This window comes from Cryptomeria japonica, chromosome 1 (genome assembly GCF_030272615.1).
Source record: "Cryptomeria japonica chromosome 1, Sugi_1.0, whole genome shotgun sequence".
In the NCBI taxonomy this organism is placed as follows: Eukaryota; Viridiplantae; Streptophyta; class Pinopsida; order Cupressales; family Cupressaceae; genus Cryptomeria; species Cryptomeria japonica.
The window spans coordinates 542,339,756-542,361,739 of record NC_081405.1 but is presented as its reverse complement, the minus strand read 5'-3'; the positions used below and the strand labels follow the sequence as shown (position 1 = coordinate 542,361,739).

Below are 21,984 nucleotides of genomic sequence, written 5' to 3'. Positions count from 1 at the left end.
ATCTTTGACTATTGAAGTGTCAAAAAATAAATCATCTTCCATTTAATTTAAAAACTTGTAAATGTAAATAGACTGTTATTACTTTCTGAGCAATCAGAATTCTGAGACAACTAGTTTAAAGTTTTAGTGTGGGATATAAGGAATGTAAAATCGAATTTATTAGTCTTATTGATTTGCCTCTGCAGATGAAAAGTAAACGATTATATTTACTACCGATCACAGTATATTGTTTTCTCTTGTCGAATATGTTATCAATGGAGAGGGTAGCACATATATATCTTTTGTTTCATTGGATTGTGCCTCCACAGGGGGTCACGATCCTATGTGGAACCACGTGGTTCCACATAGGGTCGTGACCCTTGTGTGGAGCCACGATCCTTCTACACCGACGATCATTTCCTTTAATAAACTCCACAATGCATTAACTATAGCATAGCAATTGAATTTAGTTAATACTAACTAAATTTAATCTTAAATAAATCGCAAATGATAGACTTAGTTTCTATGCGCTGATAAAACTAAGGAGATGGATTTATTTTGCTGTGTTACGACTGAGACTATAATTAACACTCCCTCTTAGTCTTAGGAGTATAGATCTAAAACTTAATTTAGCTCACCACTAATCTCATGAGAATTACATCACCTAGGTGTGAAGTATCATCATGTGATACTCAAGATATACTCACTTTGATATCCAATTTTAAGTATCAGCCTGTGATACTAAGGATATACTCACTTTGATATCCCTGTTTTAAGTATCAACATGTGATACTAAGGATATACTCACTTTGATATCCTTGTTTTAAGTATCAGCATGTGATACTAAGGATATACTCACTTTGACATCCCTGTTATAGTATGTGCATTGACATTAATCCGCTTACATAATGTCTACTATAACTTATCATATTACTGATATTCAAATTGTCTGATTTTCAGTTTATATGATCTTTCAAACATTTATAAGATCGTCACCTTACAATGTTAAAATACAAGTGTTCATTAACTAAAGAATCGTCATCCTTTAGGAGTGAACACAGGGAAAGGTTACATATTTCATATACTCAAATATATGACCAAGAAGTTTACATAAATTTTAGACATCAATTACATTTTAACCATACCAAGATACCTCCTGAAGTGATCAATTTTCACTCTTGCTAGGGGTTTGGTGAGAATGTCAGCTGTCTGATCTCCTGTATTGACATATTCCAGTCTTATTACCCTTTTCTCTGTCATGTCTCTTACATAGTGATATGGGATCTCAATGTGCTTGAATCTATCATGAAAAATTGGATTCACTGAAAGTTTAATGCAGCTCTGATTGTCACAATGAATGATAGTAGGCTTCAGACTTTCACCAAACAGTCCTACTATCAATTTCCTCAACCATACGGCTTCCTTAGCTGCCATGGATGCAGCTATATATTCAGCCTTTGTGGAGCTCTGAGCTACGGATGATTGTTTTCTGCAGATCCAAGATACCATAGTTGACCCTAAGCTGAAACAGCATCCTGAAGTGCTCTTCCTGTCTATCACGCTTCCAGCCCAATCTGAATCGGAGTATTCATGTAGGTTCAATGCAGTGTGTTCATAATACAGTCCATAGTCCAAGGTACCTTGTAGATATCTTAATATATGCTTTACTGCAACCAAATGTATTTCTTTGGGTTCAACCATGTGTTGGCTGAGTGCATTTACTGCATAACATATATCAAGTCTAGTATTGACTAGGTACATTAATGATCCAATAATTTGTCTGTATAATGTTGGATCTGCGAATTTGGAATCTGCTATAGCTTCTTTTAGTTTATGTAGGTTTGTTTCCATAGGAGATGACATTGGCTTACAATCCATCATTCCAAATCTCTTCAGAATGTCAATGGTGTATTTACCTTGATTTAGATAAATACCATCTGGTTTTTGCCATACTTCTAATCCAAGGAAATAATGGAGTAGACCTAAATCCTTCATCTCAAACTTTGAAGCTAGTTCCTGTTTGCATTTTGCAATGAGATGATCTTCGCCTATAATTAATAAGTCATCTACATATAATATGAGTATCAACATTTCACCTTTGATTATTTTGAAATACAGATTTGGATCAGCAATGTTTTTAGAGAAACCTATCTCTAATAATTAACTGTCAATTCTTTCGTACCATGCTCTGGGAGCTTGTTTTAATCCATACAGTGCTTTCTCTAACTTGCATACATGTGTTTTAGCATTATTTACCTCAAATCCCTCAGGTTGCTCTAGATATACTTCTTCTTCAATTGTTCCATTTAAAAATGCAGTTTTTACATCCATTTGATGAACTTTCCATCCTTTAGATGCTACTGTAGCCAGGATTGTTCTGACAGAAGTGTATCGTGCAACAGGTGCAAATGTTTCTTCATAGTCAATTCCTTCCTTCTGAGAGAAGCCTCGAGCAACAAATCTTGCCTTATGTTTTTCTTAACTGCCATCAGAAGCATGCTTAATTTTAAAGAGCCATTTAGAAGATACAACTGATTTTCCTTTAGGTCTCGGCACAATTTTCCACACATCATTCTTTAAGATAGATTGATATTCCTCTATCATGGCATCCTTCCATACTTGCTTTTTAAGAGCCTCTCTGGCACTTGAAGGTTCAGCATTTATGAGATTTGTCATTAGAGTAACATAGCTAGAAAACTTTGAAGGTCTTTTGCTTTCTCTAACTATTCCTCTAGGTGCTGCAAAGGATTCTGCTTCTTGTACTGTTTTAGTAGCCCATAGTGGTCTCTTCCTGGGATTCTCTATTGTAGTGTTCTCAAGTTCCAAGGTGTTATCCTCAAGATGCTCCCTCTGAGTTTCAGAAAGAGAATCTTCTTCCAAATTAATTGATTTAGTTGGGATTTCAAGTGTGATGGAACTCCTTGTTTTGTTAATAGCTATATCTTCCTCAAATATGACATCTCTGCTTAATTCTATTTGTCTTTGACCAGGGATGAATATTCGGTAGGCTTTAGATGTTTCACTATATCCTACAAAAATCCCTTTCTGTCTAGTAGGTTCTAATTTAGTTCTTTTCTCCTTAGGTACATGAATATAAACAGGACATCCAAATATTTTGAGATGGCTAATATCAGGTTTAATTCCAGTAAAGACTTCTTTAGGATTTTTGTCACCAATATGAGAGTGAGGACATCTGTTTTGAATGTATACAGTGGTATTAGTGGCTTCTCCCCAAAGTATAGTTTCTAGGTCTTGATCTAACAACATAGCTCTTGTCACTTCTACTATTGTTCTATTTTTTCTTTCAGAAACCCCGTTTTGTTGAGGATTGTAGGGTACAGTGAACTCCCTCTTAATCCCAGCATCTTTACAAAACTCTTTAAATACTTCTGACGTGTATTCCCTACCATTGTCAATCCTAAGAGTTTTGATTTTCCTACCAGAGTGATTTTCTGTAATAGATTTGAACTCTTTAAATTTCCTAAGAATATCTTCAGATTCTTTACTTTTAAGGAAATAAATCCAAGTTTTCCTAGAAAAATCGTCTACAAAGATTACATAGTATAATGGGTTTCTTAGTGATGGTTCAGACATAGGCCCACATAAGTCAGAGTGAACTAGTTCTAGTACTCTAGTTTTTCTAGAACTGCAAGGAAAAGAGCTTTTAGTGTTTTTCCCTAGTGCACATCCTTTACAAACATCTGAATGAATTGGCTTTAGTTTAGGTAGTCCTGTGACTAATTTCTCCATAGAGGGTAGAGCACGAAAATGTAGGTGCCCTAGTCTTCTATGCCAAATTTCTGCTTGATCTATGACTTCATGAAGTAAGGTTTGATTTGGCTCATTACACAATTCATATAGGTGCCCTTGTCTGTAACCAATCACTTGTGCTCTTTTGAAGGTGGCCGTTTTTGGCCATGCCATTACCTTTCCTTCTATGAATGAGACTCTATATCCGTCGTCCTCAAGTGCAGAGATAGAGACTAAGTTCCTTTTGATGCCTGGTACAAATAGTACCCCGGTGAGATGGATTGAGATTCCAGACTTCAGTCTGATTGTACATGTCCCGACACCTTTTACAGGATGTGTAGAGTCATCCCCTATTGTTACCTCTTCATTTGATCCCTTTTCCATTGAGTCTAGTAATTCTCTGAATCTGGTGACATGTCTTGACGATCCATTGTCTATCACCCAAGTGTTAGACTTGTTTGAAGCTTGACTTGATAGTGCTGAATATAATACAAACTTCTCAGATTCAAGTTCTGTGTTCCTCTCTACTTTGGCGAATGATGCTTGCTGTTTTACTTTGTCAGGACAATTAAATGACATATGTCCGTACTGATCACATCTATGACATTGGATTTTTGACATGTCTTTCTTATGAAAGCTTTTCCCATGATGGGATTTTCTCTTCTTGAAGTTTCTCTTCTTGCCTTTCTTATGGGAGTCGGTATTCAGAATGTGGAGGTCCTCATCTTTAGTTTTGTGATTTCCCCCTTTCATTTGCCTTGATTCTTCAAGGAGACAGTCATCCCTTAGTCGATCAAATTCTGTGAATTTATCCCTTGCATTTATGCCTTGTTTGAATGATTCCCAGGATTCAGGTAATCCGTCTAGGGTAATCATTAATAGTTCTTGCTTCTCGACATGATAATCAAGTTTTTGCAGTTGATCTCCGAGTGAACCTATCCTCATGAAGTATGAGTTTATTGTTTCACCTTTATTTATACTTATGTGGTTCAACTGTCTTTTTAGAGCTAGGGTTTTGCTCGGATTGTTTATTTCATACGTCCTTTCAAGGGTTTTGAACATTTCATATGTGTTGTCATATTTTAATATAAGTGGTATTATGTGATCCCTTACTGCATCTATCATGATTTTTACAGCTTTATCATTTCCCTCATTCCATATAGTTTTCTCAGGTTCGTCTTCAGGTTCGTGCTTGTCTTCTTTTATGAATTTGATTACTTTGTTCTCTTTTAACACTATCATAATTCTGACTTTCCAAGCCACATAATTTGCTGCTCCTTCAAGTCTGTCCTCGAATCTGATTGTGTTCGCCATTTTAGAATTCTTCAATTTTGTAAATTTCACTTTCAATCTATTCAGATCTTAAGTAGTTAGGCTCTGATACCATGTAAATGTAAATAGACTGTTATTACTTTCTGAGCAATCAGAATTTTGAGACAACTAGTTTAAAGTTTTAGCGTGGGATATAAGGAATGTAAAATCGATTTTATTAGTCTTATCGATTTGCCTCTGCAGATGAAAAGTAAACGATTATATTTACTAACGATCACAGTATATTGTTTTCTCCTGTCGAATATGTTATCAATGGAGAGGGTAGCGCATATATATCTTTTGTTTCATTGGATCGTGCCTCCACAGGGGGTCACGATCCTATGTGGAACCACGTGGTTCCACATAGGGTCGTGACCCCAGTGTGGAGCCACGATCCTTCTACACTGACGATCATTTCCTTTAATAAACTCCACGATGCATTAACTATAGCATAGCAATTAAATTTAGTTAATACTAACTAAATTTAATCTTAAATAAATCGCAAATGATAGACTTAGTTTATGTGCGTTGATAAAACTAAGGAGATGGATTTATTTTGCTGAGTGTTACGACTGAGACTATAATTAACAAAACTGGCCCCATCTGATGAGAAATAGACCCTCACTTAAGTTATAACTTAAAGTGACTTTTAAAACATTAAAACATTAAAGTTCGCCATTTAATATTTAATTAAAAATAATTAAATATTAATATCTCTCTAAGTATTCATCAGAAATGCCTGCCGTCTGAACTGGAGACTGCCAAACCATAATCTGTCCTTGCCCAACCTACTGGCTATAAATAGCAGGACTGCTAAAAATAGAAAGTATCTCAAACGGAGTCCTGGAGACCTCAAACGAAGACCAGACCTGGAGTGCTTGCTCTGAAGGTGGTGATTCAAACTCTGGAGGACCCTCTACCCAACCTCATCAGCCTACGAGGGTCAGTGATAGGCTAATATACTCAGCTGACAGATGTCAACTAGAAGGGGACATCACAGATCTATTTTCACAAACAAAATGTCACTGAGTAGATAAGCCATAGACGCCTCCAAAGCAAAAGCAAATCCTCCAAAACCCTAGGCACCACTCTTCACAAAATCCCATGCTACCTCCTAGCTTGTACGACTAGCAAGGGGAATGGTACGAGTGGCAATGGGAGGTAAATTAACAACAAATCCTCAATAAAATTCAGCTCTTCTTGCCATTGAAATCTGCACTTTGAATCCTCTATAGAAACCAGCAAAAATAATCTTAGTTGAAGCCCAAATGTGATCCCTGAATGAAACCACTAATCAATCTTCTAGGTTAGATCTTTTACTGATGAAGAAGATGTTCTCTATGAAGTTTTTCATCCCCACAAAGCCAAAGGGCAAACAAGTTAAATCTAGCAGAGTTCTATTATCAAATCCAAAATCATACATACTGAAAATGAGCTCAAGAATGCCTTTTTATTCTTCTCCAAGGCCCATGCCCCTTTTAGGGTTTTCCAATATTTAATTTAATTTAATTAATCCCTTTTTGTCTCCATAAGTTAGTGTCCACCCTAGGAATCACTTTATTTGATATTTTAAAATACACTTTATAACTCCCTATGTGCCCACATAAAGTCACTTTATTAATTTAAATAACGTTAAGTTAAATATTTAATTTAACTTTATTACTTTAATGTTATTTTAAATAATACCCCTGGACCACCTTAATCACCAAAATAACACAATCAAATGCATTTACCAACTTACACAAAATAGTAACACTGCCAATTGACCAAATCGGTGTCTAGACTATCACTTACTAAAAATTGTAAAAATGGACAAATTGTCTAAAACCCCTCCAGAAAGAGTTGTAATGCAATTCTTAAGTTCTTAACCAACTGGGCTCATTGCAACACCTATTATCGCTGGATTAGTAGGACTGAATGGTCACCAAACCCCCAATGAGTTCCCCAACCCTTACTCATTAGCCTACAAGAACCTGTTGAATAGGCTAATGGTAAACAAGTTGTCATTGCTGAGGAAGGGGACATTACAAAGAACCAAGAGTTCAAGATATGCATATCTGCTACAAAGATGCCCTCTTTGCATATCCTCGCTTTTGCAATAAAATCATATCATTTAGCGATTTAATTTTTTTCAATATTGTTCAATTTCCATTCTATCACATTAAGTTCTATAGTAAGTGTGTAGTCCCTTGAAGTGCAACCATCATTTAGATTGCAAGGTGATCAAAAGTGATGCATGCCTCAGTACTTGAATAATGTTCATATATCCACTATTAGTGTAGAATGGGTTGTACTCTTTAATCATGAAAACAGTTACATTCTTTTCTAGCAATGGCTTCAAGTGGATGTATTTCTATTATTCTGAGTTTGGATTGACTCAATGACCTATGATCACATACTATGATTTATATAGTTGGAGAATATCATGTCCCCTTTCCAAGCCTAAATAGAGCTAATTGAGGACTCCTAGCCTATTCTTTATTTCTTGTAGGCTAAGGGAGGAAATAAGAGAAATACTAATAATAATATTAGTGGATCCAATCACTTTAATTTTGAAAGGACAACTTAAATATTATTATTGGGTCTTTTTTTATACTTATAAATTTTTTTACATTTAATTTAATTTGTAATTCAAAAAGTGTTTTTTGTAATTTAAACTGTATTTTTAATACTTGGAGGGAAAAGTAAATTCAAATAGAGGGCAGCTATACAACAAGGGCATTACTCAAATCGAATCATTTGTTTTTGTCAATTTGTTATTCCTTTGAATTTGGAGTTTGAAGCATTCAAGGATGAAAACCCTTGTGTAGAAGATCTAAAAAGATGAAACCCCCCTTAGTTTCCAAATTGGATTTGAGGACAAAATCCCTCTTATCCATCAATGGTGATTCCATCTAAGGATCGGATTTGTGCTAAAGGTTGAAGTCATTTCATGTTTTAAGTTTGGTTTTCAAAAAGTTCCAATGGTGTGGAAGATTTTAGGCAACAATAAGGGGCCACAAAGTGTAATATCCCTTGACAATCTGACCCTGTTTTTGCTTATTTGAACTCCAAGGAATATTGTCAAACACTTTGCATACAATATTTGCACTTGCTGTTTTAACTTCAGTTTGGTTTACAATTACTTTTGATGCATGTAAATGAAGTTTGAAGGCTTGCAATGATCATTAAATTGAATAAGTAAGATGTAAATGCTATTCTTTGTCTTTTTTGAATGCAAATAGATGACCCACACAATGTAAATATGAACCTACAGCAACTAGACATTAACTCAAACAGCTGGCATGCAAACTGTTATGCTATCTATGAAGATTATAACCATAGGCATTATAACAAACATTTATCATGCAACCTCTCCTTCCTTCATTGAACTTGCTCAACAGTTCTTACAACCAAATGCATTTCCAAATGGAGGATGAAGTTTATTAAATGAAAACCTGATTGCTGGCAGCCACTGCTAGGTCTGATTTAGATTCCAACCTGCTGCAGTAATTAACTTCTCCACCTTCATAAATATTCGCTTCACCTCTAGAAGAGTACGGATAGCGCAGAAAAGAGTACGACTGAGTGTAAAAAGGCTGTATGGCTTGTAACTACTATGCCTAGCGTTGAATTAACACAACCCCATAATTATTCTGCACTTCACAAAAAATCTGCTCAAAAACCTTGATCGATCTTCCTCCAATTTGCACAAATTTGACTGCTGGTTACAACCAATTCAAAAGCAATCCTCAAAAGATATTTCACCACCTCAGGTTGCTGTCACAATGAAGATACTATGCTCTCCAATGCCCTGATTTGCAGAAATGCAGAAACCCTTGGGTTTGCCTTCTCCAAATGCCAAGAAATCATAAATGTCAAGTTATCAAATGCTCATAAAATGAATGAAATCCCTTTTCAAATGTCTTTATATGATATTTAATTTGCATTTGGCTTCATCTTATTTAATTTCATTTACTTTTCCCTCCATTTGGTGCACAATATAAAGTATACTTTATTAACACTTAAATCTCCCTTTAAATAACACTTTATCACTTATAATAAAGTATACTTTTAAAGCATTTGATATATCATCTCTTAAAGTGGGCCCCCAATATAACTTAAATGCACTTTAAATAATTGACTTCATAATTCATTAAATAACCCCCTCATAATAAAGTCAATTAGATATTTAAATGATGTGCATTATTAAATTAATTAATTAATTATTATTATTAAAGTACAACTTTAATCATAATAAAAATGCCATAACTTCCATAATAATGCATATAATTCAATTCCGTCTGCTCTAGGAGGTAACCCATTGCATCCACAGCGCATCCAACCTCCTTACTAAAAATAGTAAGGGTCCCTCTCTAACATTCATTGACTTACTATAAATAGTAAGTATATGAAACTGAGCCCAAACGAAGTCCAATCTGAGCCAAACGAAGTCCAATCTGAGCCAAATGAAGACCAAACTGGAACAAACCGAATTGTAGAGAAGACAAGAACCTCCATTAACCAAGTCTTTGCCTTTGAAGACCCTCTATCCACAATTATTAGCCTATGAGGGTCATAATGATAGGCTAATCACTCAAGAATAGGAACGAGCTAAAACGGGGACATTATAGTCCGCCCCTCCTAAAATTGCTTGTCCCCAAGCAATCTTGACTGTAAATAAACTCCTGGATCCCAAGTGAAGACATGTGCAATGTCCCTGTTGTCACCATAATCTCTTTGAAGCATAGTTCCTAGACTCGGACTCGGCTCTGACTCGGCAAGGCTGACTTGACTCGTGACTCGGCTCGGACTCGGCAATGACTCGGCAACGACTCGGCAAAATAAGAAAACCCTTGAAATTTAGAGATTTTTAACTATTTAAAACTTGTTTCATACACCCATTATTGAATTAAGCTTAAAGACACTATAACATCATCAAATAGAAGCTAATTTGATCACATACATAAACATACATCCATCACATGCGTAGAAATGTAAATTGTAGCTGAAGGAATTAGAAAACATAGATATATAGAGTTATAAATGTTGTCCAATGTATAATATAAAATCCATGACTACAAATGTTCCCAAACATATATCTAACTGTAAAGTGTAAAAAAAAACAAGTCTATGGCTCAGGCTTTGGCTCAGCCTCGTCTATCTGCCTCCTACAAAGGCGTCTAAGGTAGGTCCTGGATGACTGAGTAGCCATAGTCTCTGCCTGTGATGTGCTAGTCTGAGTAGCCATAGGTGCTGTGCCTGATCGTGCTCTATCCTCCTCCTCTGCCATAGCCGCAGCCTCAGCCTCTCTGTCTGCCTGGTCAACCCACTCAAGGTCCTCATCAGTGAAGACTGGATCGGTGGACTCAGTGAGCCAATCGGACTCGGGGTTGACTTCCTCTAGAGTGATCGGAGAGGAGTCATCGTCCAAAATCTGTCTGGTCCTGAGACGGAGGTTGTAATGAACAAAGACTAGATCATTCAACCTCTCCACAGACAATCTATTTCGCCTCTTCGAGTGGATGTGCTCGAACATGCTCCAGTTGTGCTCACATCCAGAAGCGCTGCACGGCTGGCTCAATATGCGGATGGCAATTTTTTGAAGGTTTGGGGTTGAAGGCCCAAACATTTGCCACCATCTATCTGAGATAAGGAAAAGAAAAAAACATTAGTCTCATTTCCAACTTTAAAGGTAGATTATAAAATGAAAAATTAAAATGCATGTCATAAACTTTAGAATTTTCTACCTGGCTGCAATTTTGTCCGACCCTCTTTGCACAATTGGCTGGCAAAGATTGCCCCTGATGCATTATTAAATGCATCCATCTCAAGAAGTGTAGATGTGGTATCAGTGACCATCCGTTGTACTACTGAATATAGCTCACTAAGAACCTCCTCATCCGCTTTGAAATCAGCACGGAAACGAAATGATGGATTGAGGTAATAAGCTGCTGCATGGATGGGCCTATGAAGTTGGTTATGCCATCTTCTATCAATTATGTCCCAAATGGGCCTATACTTATCCTCAACTCCAGCATATATGGATCTAATGGCCTCCTTGGCCCTATCCATGCCCTCATATATGTAGCCCACAGTGGGCTTCTCCCCATCAACAACTCGTAGGAGAACTACTAGGGGCTCAGTGACCTGCAAATAATGTTAAACAAAAATAGTTAACTCACAAGTGTGCATGAAAATAAGAAAAATTGAAAAGTTGCACAATGCAAACAAAACAAAAATATGCATATAATATTATAAATTTATAAGATTACCTGCACGATCTCTGCACAAGGGATCCAAAAACCTGGCTCATCAAAAATGCAATCTACTACATCCATCCCTGCAGTGGTCGTAGCATAGGATGAGGAAGTCCACTCCTCACCAACAAACATGCGCCTCAAAGATGCCTTTGATTTTAACAAGGATTTCAATGTGAGGAAATTTGAGGCAAATCTCGTTATACCAGGACGAGCCAACTCCCTTTCCCCCGTGTATTGCCTCATAATGCTAAGGACCAATGCATGATTGTAAATAAATTTGCATATATTCTTGGCCCTTTCAACGCATTCTTTCACCCATCCAAGCTTACCTATATCCTCCAGCATGAGGTCAAGGCAATGGGCTGCACATGGAGACCAAAAGATTTTTGGGTGCCTCTCCATCAAAAGTTTTCCTGCAACAATTTTAAATTAGTTAAAGAATTAGATGTGATAACTTATAAGTATCAAGAAATTTTACCATTAATATTTAAAAGTTAAAAACTGAAAAGTTTAAAAGTTAAAACTTAAAACTCAAAAGAAAACTTTTAAAGTTTACCTACAGCAACATAACTTGCTGCATTATCCGTCACCACTTGCACCACATTTTCTTCCCCCACCTCATCTATAACTTCCTCAATGGCCTCACATAAGTATGCCGCATTTTTGACATGTGAGGAAGCATCGATGGACTTCAAAAACATGGTGGATCCTGAAAATAAAACAAATTAATTATCAATAAATTAGAATGTAAATTATTCAATTTCAATCACAATGCATATAGAGAAGTAAAATGAGCAATCACCTCCGCTGGAAACAAGAAAATTTAGGAGTGTTCTATTCCTCCTATCAGTCCAACCATCTGTCATGATGGTGCAACCCTTCTGGCTCCAAGATTGGTGGTGGTCTTCTAGGTCAACTTTCATATCTTCCACCATTTCCAACAAGAGAGGGCCACTCAACTCAGTATCACTAGGGGCTTTAAACCCTGGCCCACAAATGGTTACTGCATCAATCATGCCTTGCCAATAAGAAGACCTATCACAAATTGAAATAGATTAAATAAGAAAAGTTCAATTTCAATTTCAACTTTCAAATTCAAACCATAAAATTTTAAATTTTAATTTAAAACAATCAAATAAAAAAGTACCTGGCTGCAATAAATGGAATGTTGCAGAAGTACCAAAACTTGCAAATTGCTTTTCTTCCTGCATCATGGACCTCCTTGTTCCAAGACATGCTCTCAAGCGAGGGCTGTGCGCCAGGAGTAGTGCGTGGTACAAAAAAATTGTCTATCTTAGATTTTCGCACTCTAGGACCAAAAGTGTGACTAGGAGTAGGAATAGAAGTACTGGCACTAGCAGAAGCACTAGGACGAAAGGGAGGCATAGAAGAACCCTCTCCAACACAACCTACGGATGCAGCTGTGGATGCGGAGCTAGATGCGGATGTGGGTGGAGGGGAACCAATATGACATAACTCCTCTCTTTGTCTTTTTTTTGTTTGCTTATGTATTTCAAAGTTTTCTAATAAGACGTAACAAAAACGAATTGCTTCAGGAGTTGCCTTGTCACAAGGCTCAGTATCATGACCACGTATGCCAGCAATATGATATTTTAATCTATTTATCCCCCCCATGGTTAATTTCCTTACAAAACATACACTTGGTTTGATTTCTTTGTCTACCAAAAAATTCTTCAGTGTATTTCCATGCCTCATCTTTTTGACCATGTTTCCTAGGTGGAGGATTAGGATGAGCCATTAGGAAAAAAAATTGTTTTCAAAACGTGAGGGCTGCTGCAATAAGACAATTTTACAAATCACCATTTAAGCATTGTGTTTGACAAAGTTTTAAATTTTAAATTTTAAACTAATTAAAAAAAATCAGCAAAGACTAATTTGTGCATTGTGTTTTTTCTTGAAAATTTTCAAATTTCAAAGAAAGAAATTAACAATTCAAAAAAATCAGCAAACCCTAGGTTTTTTTAAGAAAAAATTATAAATACATGTATACAATTTTTTCAAAAAAAAAAGTCTAGGGTTTGCTATGCTATTGTTCTATTTATGTCATTGTGATTGAATCATTGAAGTATGCAAGCAACAATATAGATTTGGAAAGCTGAAGTTTAAAAAAAAATAACAAAAAAATGAAAAAATCCATAAATATAGAAAAAAAACCAACATAATCAACAAAAATTAACACTTACCTCTTTCAAATTTGTTGACAAGTGTTTGAAATGAGCTCCTTGATGCTCTCAATGCAACTGTAGTGCTGCCCCAATGTGATTTGTGCTAGCTTTTCCCCTCTTCCTGTCTACTGGTTGCACAACTATGGTTTTCTTTTTTCCTCTCTTCCTCTCTTTTTTCCTCTCTTCCACTCATAAAACTAAATGGCAATCCCTTTTAGGGTTATAACAAAGGCAAATGGCACAAAACATAATAAAATTGTGTTGTGTTTTTTTTAATTTTGTGTCCACTTTTTGCAAGCAGCGCCAGCCGGGTCACGACCCTCGGACTCGGCGAGTCAGAGGGTGACTCGCTGACTCGGCGAGTTAGGCGAGTCACACCCTGTGACTCGTCCGGGCCTGGGTCAAGGTCGCCGTGACCCGGCAGAGGTCACCCGGCCCGCTGATTCGCGCGACTCGCGTGACTCGCCGCGAGTCTCAGAACTCTGCTTTGAAGCCATGTAGCCAAAGATAGTCTCTCTGTCATAGGAGTAACAATCTCCACTGGATACACATCAGCATGATGGGAAACCAAACATTGACCCAGCAAGTAGCCCCCGGTAATCAACTGAGTTGGGTACTCGCAACTGCTAGTTCCATCTACTAAAGATGGTAACTCTCCATCCCACAATGGATGGTATAACCCCGAAGCCAATCCGCACCGGTGCATCATCAAGTCCACGTGTGGATCAAAAGAAAAGTGATGAGCACTCACTGTGTAGTTGCGATAAAACGCTCCAACCTTAGTCAAGGGCTCATTACTAACAATATCCGAATCAAGAGACAACTCCAATCTCCGATCCCAAATCACCAATTCGGTAGGGCCTCTGGCAACTTGCTCTGCAAACCCAACCACAAAATTTCTGAGGAAACATTGTAGTCAGAGTACCTACAATGACTCCCAAAAAATGTTTGATAGCGCATGAACCATGAATGAGAGTATCCTTAGTGACCCCAAACAGACCCTCCTGAAACCTTGAACTCTCAAATAGGTACTCAACAAATGTATCAGCATGGTAAAAACGAAATAAGGTGGAATAAACCTTATCCATTGAAACCAGCAGCTGATCACTCTAACTCTGCGATACAACAAGCTGTCTATCACCATCAGTTGCATGAGATGAAGTAACAAATTCGCTTCCAGGAGAGGGAAGCAAACCAACATGAGAGCCATACTCCCAACCAAATGACATCCTATGAATCTCCTATGAAGATGATGGAGTAGCATTGCATACCAACACACAACTCTTGGGAGAGTCCACCACTACCACACGAGCTATCAACAATCTGACCTGCATCATTGGTCGTAGTACTAACTTCGGAAGATCCTAATGCAACAAGTGGTTCTCGGCTGCTCTCAATCAAAGTACTTATCTCAACTAAGTCATATGTACCTGCCTCAGTGACGAATGTAGCCACATCCTCAACACATCCATTACTACAACCCGTGGGTGTAAACTCATCACCAAGTGTTGCTATAGGAAACTCAACTGTATCCATAGATGGTGAAGACTACGCTAATCTCAACGCCACGGTAAGCTCCTCAACTGGGGTCTGTGACTCACGAATGGCTGATTGAGCGCTCTCCAATGAGTCCATGCTCACCTCAAGCTCATGGGTGAGCTCATCAACCTCTTCCTTTCCCTTCAGTGCATCATAATAGATACCATCAAGCATAAGGAGATGATCTATATCTTATAATAACTGTAGGTAATGATTTTGTATTACCCCAACGACATCTCTAAGTGATTGAAACTATGCGAGGGAAAGCCCACCATCCAAGTGCTCATATATACCAGGAGTCCAGCAGCAATGTGCCACCAATTGCTGAACAACATCGAAGTGTTCCAAGGCTGAAGCTATCATATCTTCGTTCACCTTCAGTTGCCCTGCTAAATGGTGAGAATCCTGGAACTTATCACTTCCATTCAAATTCCCGGGTTTGCAATCTGCACTCTGGTAAGAGACGGAGTAGCCATCGCTCACTGAGTGGTAAGCATCATCATGTGTGCTATCTACTTCACACACATCCTCAACAAGTGTACCGCTGTTATGTACCTCTTGGGATGGCTCAAATGACATGTTAGAGGCTGCTGATCTGCCAATATCAATTCTCATGTCCCCTATCCATATAGATGTGTGCACATCGGTCAAACAATCCTTAGAACCATCACTATTAGGCAAATTTTCTGATTTGTTTTCCATGGTCTGATGTACAAAATCAAACTTGTTGTGGCTTGAATCCACAAAACCTATTGCATCAATAACACCCAAAACTTGAGTGTCTGCATTAGGTGACTCCACACAATCATCATTCTCACAAGAAATGGTTGCTATCTCATGATTAGGCCAATAAATATGACTGCTGTTGCAAAAATCAGAATTGTTGTCATAACTTTGTGTCATGTTTTCAACATCTTTAAGTGGCCGATCCATGTTTGCACTCTCTTCCTCTTTGTGATCAACCTGAACACTCAAGGGTGCAATATGTGATTCCATTTGGTTCAAACTCTCACATGTTGGAAGTGAGCTTGTATACATGGCCTCAAATGTGGGGAATAGCAATTCCAATGTCACGTGCCATTTTTAAAATTAAATTATATGGGAGACTTATAGCCCATTTCTTATTTCTCATTTCTCATTGGCTAAGGGATATAGTTAGGGAACCAATTTAATAATAATATTTTAAGTAGCCCAATAACTTTATTTTATAATTTTATTAAAGGTACAATTTAAATATTATTATTACTTTATTGATATGGAAAAAATGAAATATTTTATTAAAAGTGTTTTCGAACACCTTTGGAGATGATTTTAGGTGGGAAAAGATAAATTGAAATTAAAAGGGAGGTTGAAAGAAGAGTTTGGAAGGGAAAAAGCTATCCATTGTTATTGTTAGAAAACCCTATTTCAGATCTTGAGCATTTTATTCATCTCCACACCCAAGGGCGAGAACCCTTTGGTTCAGAAATCTAGAACATGAAAATCCTTTCAGTTTCAAGCTGAGGTGGTTCCACTTAGGAGTCACATATTTGCTGAAATATTGCAGAATTTAATTTGTGGATGGGATTTACAATGGTTTGAAGATTTTATTTAAATACATATCAGTCAAGGGTTTTCAAAATATTTTATCTTATTGCTATTTCAAAGGCAAATCCTTGTGGATCATATTTAGGTTGGTTGTACCATTCAGATCTCCATCGATATATAACTCTCTTGAATCTTGGTGTACTTTCCATATTTCTAGCATCATATTGTCATTAACAACAGCTGTACCAACTCCCTTTATTAGCACAAGTATTAATATGTATTTTGAATGTTAACGACATGAGAAGAGTCACCACTCTTTTTGGAAAAAGGGTGTAGCATTTTATGAACTGAAGTTTATGACTAATCTGCTACCTTTTATTCTCCAAGTTGTCGTATGAAGTATTTGCATTAAGAGGAATTGCAACTTCCTGGCTATACATTGTGAGAATTAAATAATCTTGTGTTCCCCATGCTATTTTCTAAGAGGTCTCAACATATTTTGTAATACTAAATTCTTATCAGTTGAAGTACTCTTATGAGTAAAAATATTGGAGAGGGTTATTACATCAAAGAAGCTCAAATTCGAAAAAATTTGTTCCCTGTAACTGATGAGCACACACACTTAAAAACCAACAACCATGAAAATAGCAATTGCACGAGATCTACCAACTAAGATACACAAGAATTATGTGGAAACCCTTTCAAGAGAAAACCATAGAGAAAGACCACTTGGATCTATTGTCCAGAACCTGCCAACAATAAAGTTCTCTTTACAAATCTTCGTAGGCACCAACCCGCTGGAGACACTAATCCCCACCACTAAGCACCAACTTAGCAAGAGACATCGATCTCTTCTATTGAGAGACTCAAACCTCCAAATGATTAAAACTTTCATCTTCTTGAATATTGCTACTTCAAAGCATGATGATTATTTGAATCTCCCTTATAAAAATTCTTTATAAATCTGTTATAAATGTGCTCGAGGACCTGCTATAAATCTGCTTAAATAGGAAGAATATTTCTTTAATTGCTTACCTTCTACTTCCCCCACTCATCTTCTTTTATAGCACAGCAATATACCTCTTCACCCAAGAGATGCAGTCCTTCAAAAAGGGTCAGCTATACATGCAAATAAATAAATTTATTTTATTTTTAATTTTTCCCAAGTTGGGCAACCACATCAAGAGGGTCGGTCGAATGCAAGGAGACCCAAAATAGTATTAAATTAAATTTTGCAAGGGGACCATGAACCATTTTTTATTTTAAATTAATTCCCAAAAAATACGTGAGGGTCGGCCATCCAATCATAAATTTCAACTCTGCCTTAATTTAAGCTAAATTATTCTTTTTAAGAGCATTAATGATCTCACTGGAATGATACGATCTGCATTGAATAAAGGAAACTGTTTTTTATATTTGAAGCAGGTTTTGGTCACAATATTCTATTTTAACAACAACAATATGTTCAACTCCCCTTTGACATCAATGACAACAATGTTTCCAACAATCTTCCCCTTTGTCATTGATAACAACCCGCAAGGAAATAATATGTGAATGCAACAAGAACATGTTTCTCCCCTTGTCTATAATGTTCCCCCTTTCTACAACTCTCCCCATTTGACATCAATGCCAAAGACTTCACTGAGCCAAAAGATATTGCAGTGACTAGCTCCCCCTAAATTTGTGCTCCTCTCTGGAAATTAGTGACTGGGTGAGAGTGATACCACTCCCAATTTTTGTCTAAGATACTCAAAAGTCCCTTTAGGAATGGGTTTTAAGAAAATATCTACAATCTATTCTTGTTTCACAATGTACTCCATCTTGACATGTTGTTTTGCTACCCATTCTCTTAAAGAATGATACTTGATAGAAATGTGCTTTGTCCTAGAGTACATAACTAGATTCTTTGAAAATTAATTGTAGTCGTGTTGTCACAAAGTATTGAAACTGGATGAGCATATTCTATCTTCATGTCCTTCAATGTCCGCTTCATCCAAAGAACTTGTGTGCAACATGATATTACTGCTATGTATTCGGACTCTATTGTGGCTCTATTTGAGGAGAAACCTTCTTGATTCACCATGTGTTCTTTTGAGATCTCCTTCTAGCGGTTAGGCTATTCTTGAAGGAACCTGTCTTAATACCAATTGATGAATATACACACTTATACTAAGAGAGGGGGAGGGGGTGAATTAGTATAAGGTAAACTTTTACTTATGTAAAAAACTAACAACCACGAGAATAGAAATCACACAAGATCTACCAACTAAGAGACACAAGATTTACATGGAAACCTTTTCAAGAGAAAAGCACGGAGAAAGACTACTTTGATCTACTGTCCAATCCAGCCAACAATAAAATTCTCTTTACAAATCTTCACAGGCACCAACCCACGGGAGACACCTGTTGGGTCTCAAATCAACAGATTGGATAGGTTCTAAGGAAATGGCAACTCCTATGATCAAACCCTCCAATTGACTTGGCCAACTTATAGAGTGAACCTATTTGGTTACTAATTCTCTCACTTTAGGCTCTGTAGGACCTAGGCGGGTATACCTACTCACTAGTTGTTTTCAATAACTAATGCTTTTTATAGCAGATTAAGTATCTTGATCTGATTTCCTCCTATCTCAGAATGGCATAAATTCCCAGGATGGAGATATAGCAGATGAGTTCAAGATTGTTGTTGTAGAAGTTATTCGATCTTTGTGCTTGAAATTTATGTATATACACTATTGCTAGTCTATTCTATATTTCCTACTCAGCTACTCCTATTACTTTTAAAGTGAAATGTGAACTGATGAGTTGTATTCTATAGATGACCAATGCCTTTCTTCGTTGTTTGGGCTACAGAGTCTTTATATTTCTTTAGGACTTATTGTGTAAACTTATGAGACAATTTTTAAACCCACCCCCTCTCGATGAGTCTATCAGTTATTGTTTCTTATGAGCTCTACTTCAGTGTCTATATTGTAAACTGCTTGAATGAATTTAACCCTAACTTTTAAGAGACCATCCAAGGAAGAAATACAGGGAACAATTACAATTCGCGAGTAAATCTTTTTGATCCAAATCTACAGTATGAAACACAGAATTTCACTGGAAGAACACGAATAACCTTATCCCCTTTTAGATAATATCATAAGCAATTGCCTGCAGAAAATGCAATAATCCACAACATAAACGCAAAGGAAAACGACTGATTATATTATATATATTTGCCAAAATATTTCAATGGTAAGCCTAAGGCTATAATCTACTCCTTCTCTAATTGTTTCCCACATTACCAAAGTTCCCTTCTTTATATGAGAGTATACATTATCACCAAGCGTTGTGGCTTTTCAACATATAACTGTTAACTAACATTTTTTGTTAACAAACTGGAAGATAAACAAATTGAGTACCCCCATGTGCTCGATGTACTTGCCATCTTTATTCATTACAATATCTTTGTTTAACATCCTCATGTCGTCTTTGATCAGTTAATAATGGCAGTTTTAACAACGGTTACTTGGGAACACGTTCGAATTTAATGGCGATGTGACCTTCCCTGGGATTTGTTTCTGATTTTCGCGGCAATCATTTCGATGAGAATATATCTTTCGATCCCTCATTTTTTATTCCATCGATCTCTTTGTCTCTATCGATTATACTTTTGTTTTGAATATTACTTCGAGTATGTATTTTCTCCCTTTATCGAAATGCTGCATTCGGTCATTATAGCCGTCTCCCCATTGATATATTTCTGATGTCTGTCAGGTTTCATGTCGAAGAGACCTAGGGCTTCGGTGACTTCCTTTATCCTTCCATCGAAACTCCCTTTCTATCGACATCACCACACCCCATCGATAAACGGGTCTATCGTTTCATCGAAGTCTTCTTTACTTTTGATGACTTGCTTCCACTATCATCTTTTCATCGATGGGTTCATTAGTAATTTTTCATCGATAAAGTTGTATCGGCAAAATCATGCATATCGATAACACACCCTTTAGCTTCCTCGAAACTCATATCTTCATCGATATCTTTTATCGACGTAACTTCCTTTTGTCTGATCGATATCATTCTTTCGATGAGAGCGTTTCTTTCGGTGAGTCTTTTTCATCTTGCATCGCTGGTATTGTTTCTTCGAAAGCCTTTTCTCATCAGTGAGGACCACCTCTGCTTTCTTCGATACCTTTTGTCGGTGAAATCATCGCTTTCAGTGAGTCTTTTCTAGAGTTCACCGGCACTCCCTTTTCTTCGATATCCCTTTTATATTGATGAGACATCGCTGGGTCTCATCGATACTTTTTGAATTTTGGATATTTCGATAGAATGCTATTACACTTGCTTGACAACTTATGGAATATTATGATATCAATAAAAATAATGGTTTTTTCTAAAAATGGAGGGCTCTTGTAATTCAATCTTATGAATCAAGATATTTTACTTAATTCAAATTTGATGCTCAACAACACCAATCCCCACCAGTAAGTAGCAACTTAGGAAAGACACCAATCTCTTCTATTTAGAGGCACTAACCTCCAAATGAACAAAACATTTGTCTTCTTGAATATTGCTTCTTCGAAGCATGATTAATATGTGAATCTCCCTTATAAAATATGCTTGTATGTCTGCTTATAAATCTGCTATAAATCTTCTTGAAAATATGCTACAAATTTGCTTGAGGATCTGCTATAAATCTGCTTGAATAAGAATGGTATTTCTTTAATTGCTTACCTTCTACTTCTCGCACTCATCTTCTTTTATACCAGACCAATATACCTCTTCACTCAATATAGGCGATCCTTCACAAAGGTCTGGCCATAAGGGTCTACCATACATGCAAATAAATAAATTTTTTATTTTTTTTATTTTTCCCCAATTAGGTGACTGTATCAAGAGGATCCTCCCAATGCAAGGAGACCCTAAATTAAATCAAATTTTTCAAGGGGGTTGTCCGCCATTTTTTATTTTAAATTAATTTCCAACAATTCCATGAGGCTTGGCCATCCATCATAAATTCCAGCACTGCCTTGATTAAGGTAAAGTCTTCTTTTTAAGAGCATTAATGATCACATTGGAATGATACGATCTACCTTGAATAAAGGAAAGTGATTTGCATATTCGAAGCAAGTTTTGGCCACAATAGTTTGTTTAGACAACAACAATATGTTCAACTCTCCTTTGACATCAATGACAACAATCAGTAACACTCTTGGTGCCCAACCTTTATTGGAAGGTATTGGGTGGAGTCAAGACATGCAACATGAGGTTAAGATGGTATGTACCATTTTTTAGTACTACAACGTATCATTCAATGTTGTGAGGAGTCTTCATTGGGAGCAATTGGTAACTACATTGACCTTGGGAAATAAATGGTTCAAGCCAAGGCACAAAAACCTTTAATAGTTGAATGCACCATTATTGGAAGATGCAATGAAAAAACACAAATCAGTTAGTAGATG

The 21,984-nt window shown here is 36.8% G+C and overlaps 2 protein-coding genes across 4 annotated transcripts in view; one reads left to right on the top strand and one right to left on the bottom strand.

The window, feature by feature from the left end:
- The window catches only part of LOC131044884 (phosphatidylserine decarboxylase proenzyme 3), a 265,342-nt gene that overhangs the window by 211,228 nt on the left and 32,130 nt on the right, over nucleotides 1-21,984 (top strand). The window lies entirely within an intron of this gene.
- Nucleotides 10,090-12,691, bottom strand: LOC131043866 (uncharacterized). Its single transcript, XM_059219821.1, has 6 exons — nucleotides 12,430-12,691; nucleotides 12,085-12,317; nucleotides 11,839-11,991; nucleotides 11,295-11,695; nucleotides 10,770-11,169; nucleotides 10,090-10,665 (listed from the first exon to the last, which is right to left on the bottom strand). The coding sequence occupies exons 1-6, from the start codon at nucleotides 12,666-12,668 to the stop codon at nucleotides 10,151-10,153; spliced, it is 1,941 nt and encodes a 646-aa protein (XP_059075804.1). The 5' UTR covers nucleotides 12,669-12,691; the 3' UTR covers nucleotides 10,090-10,150.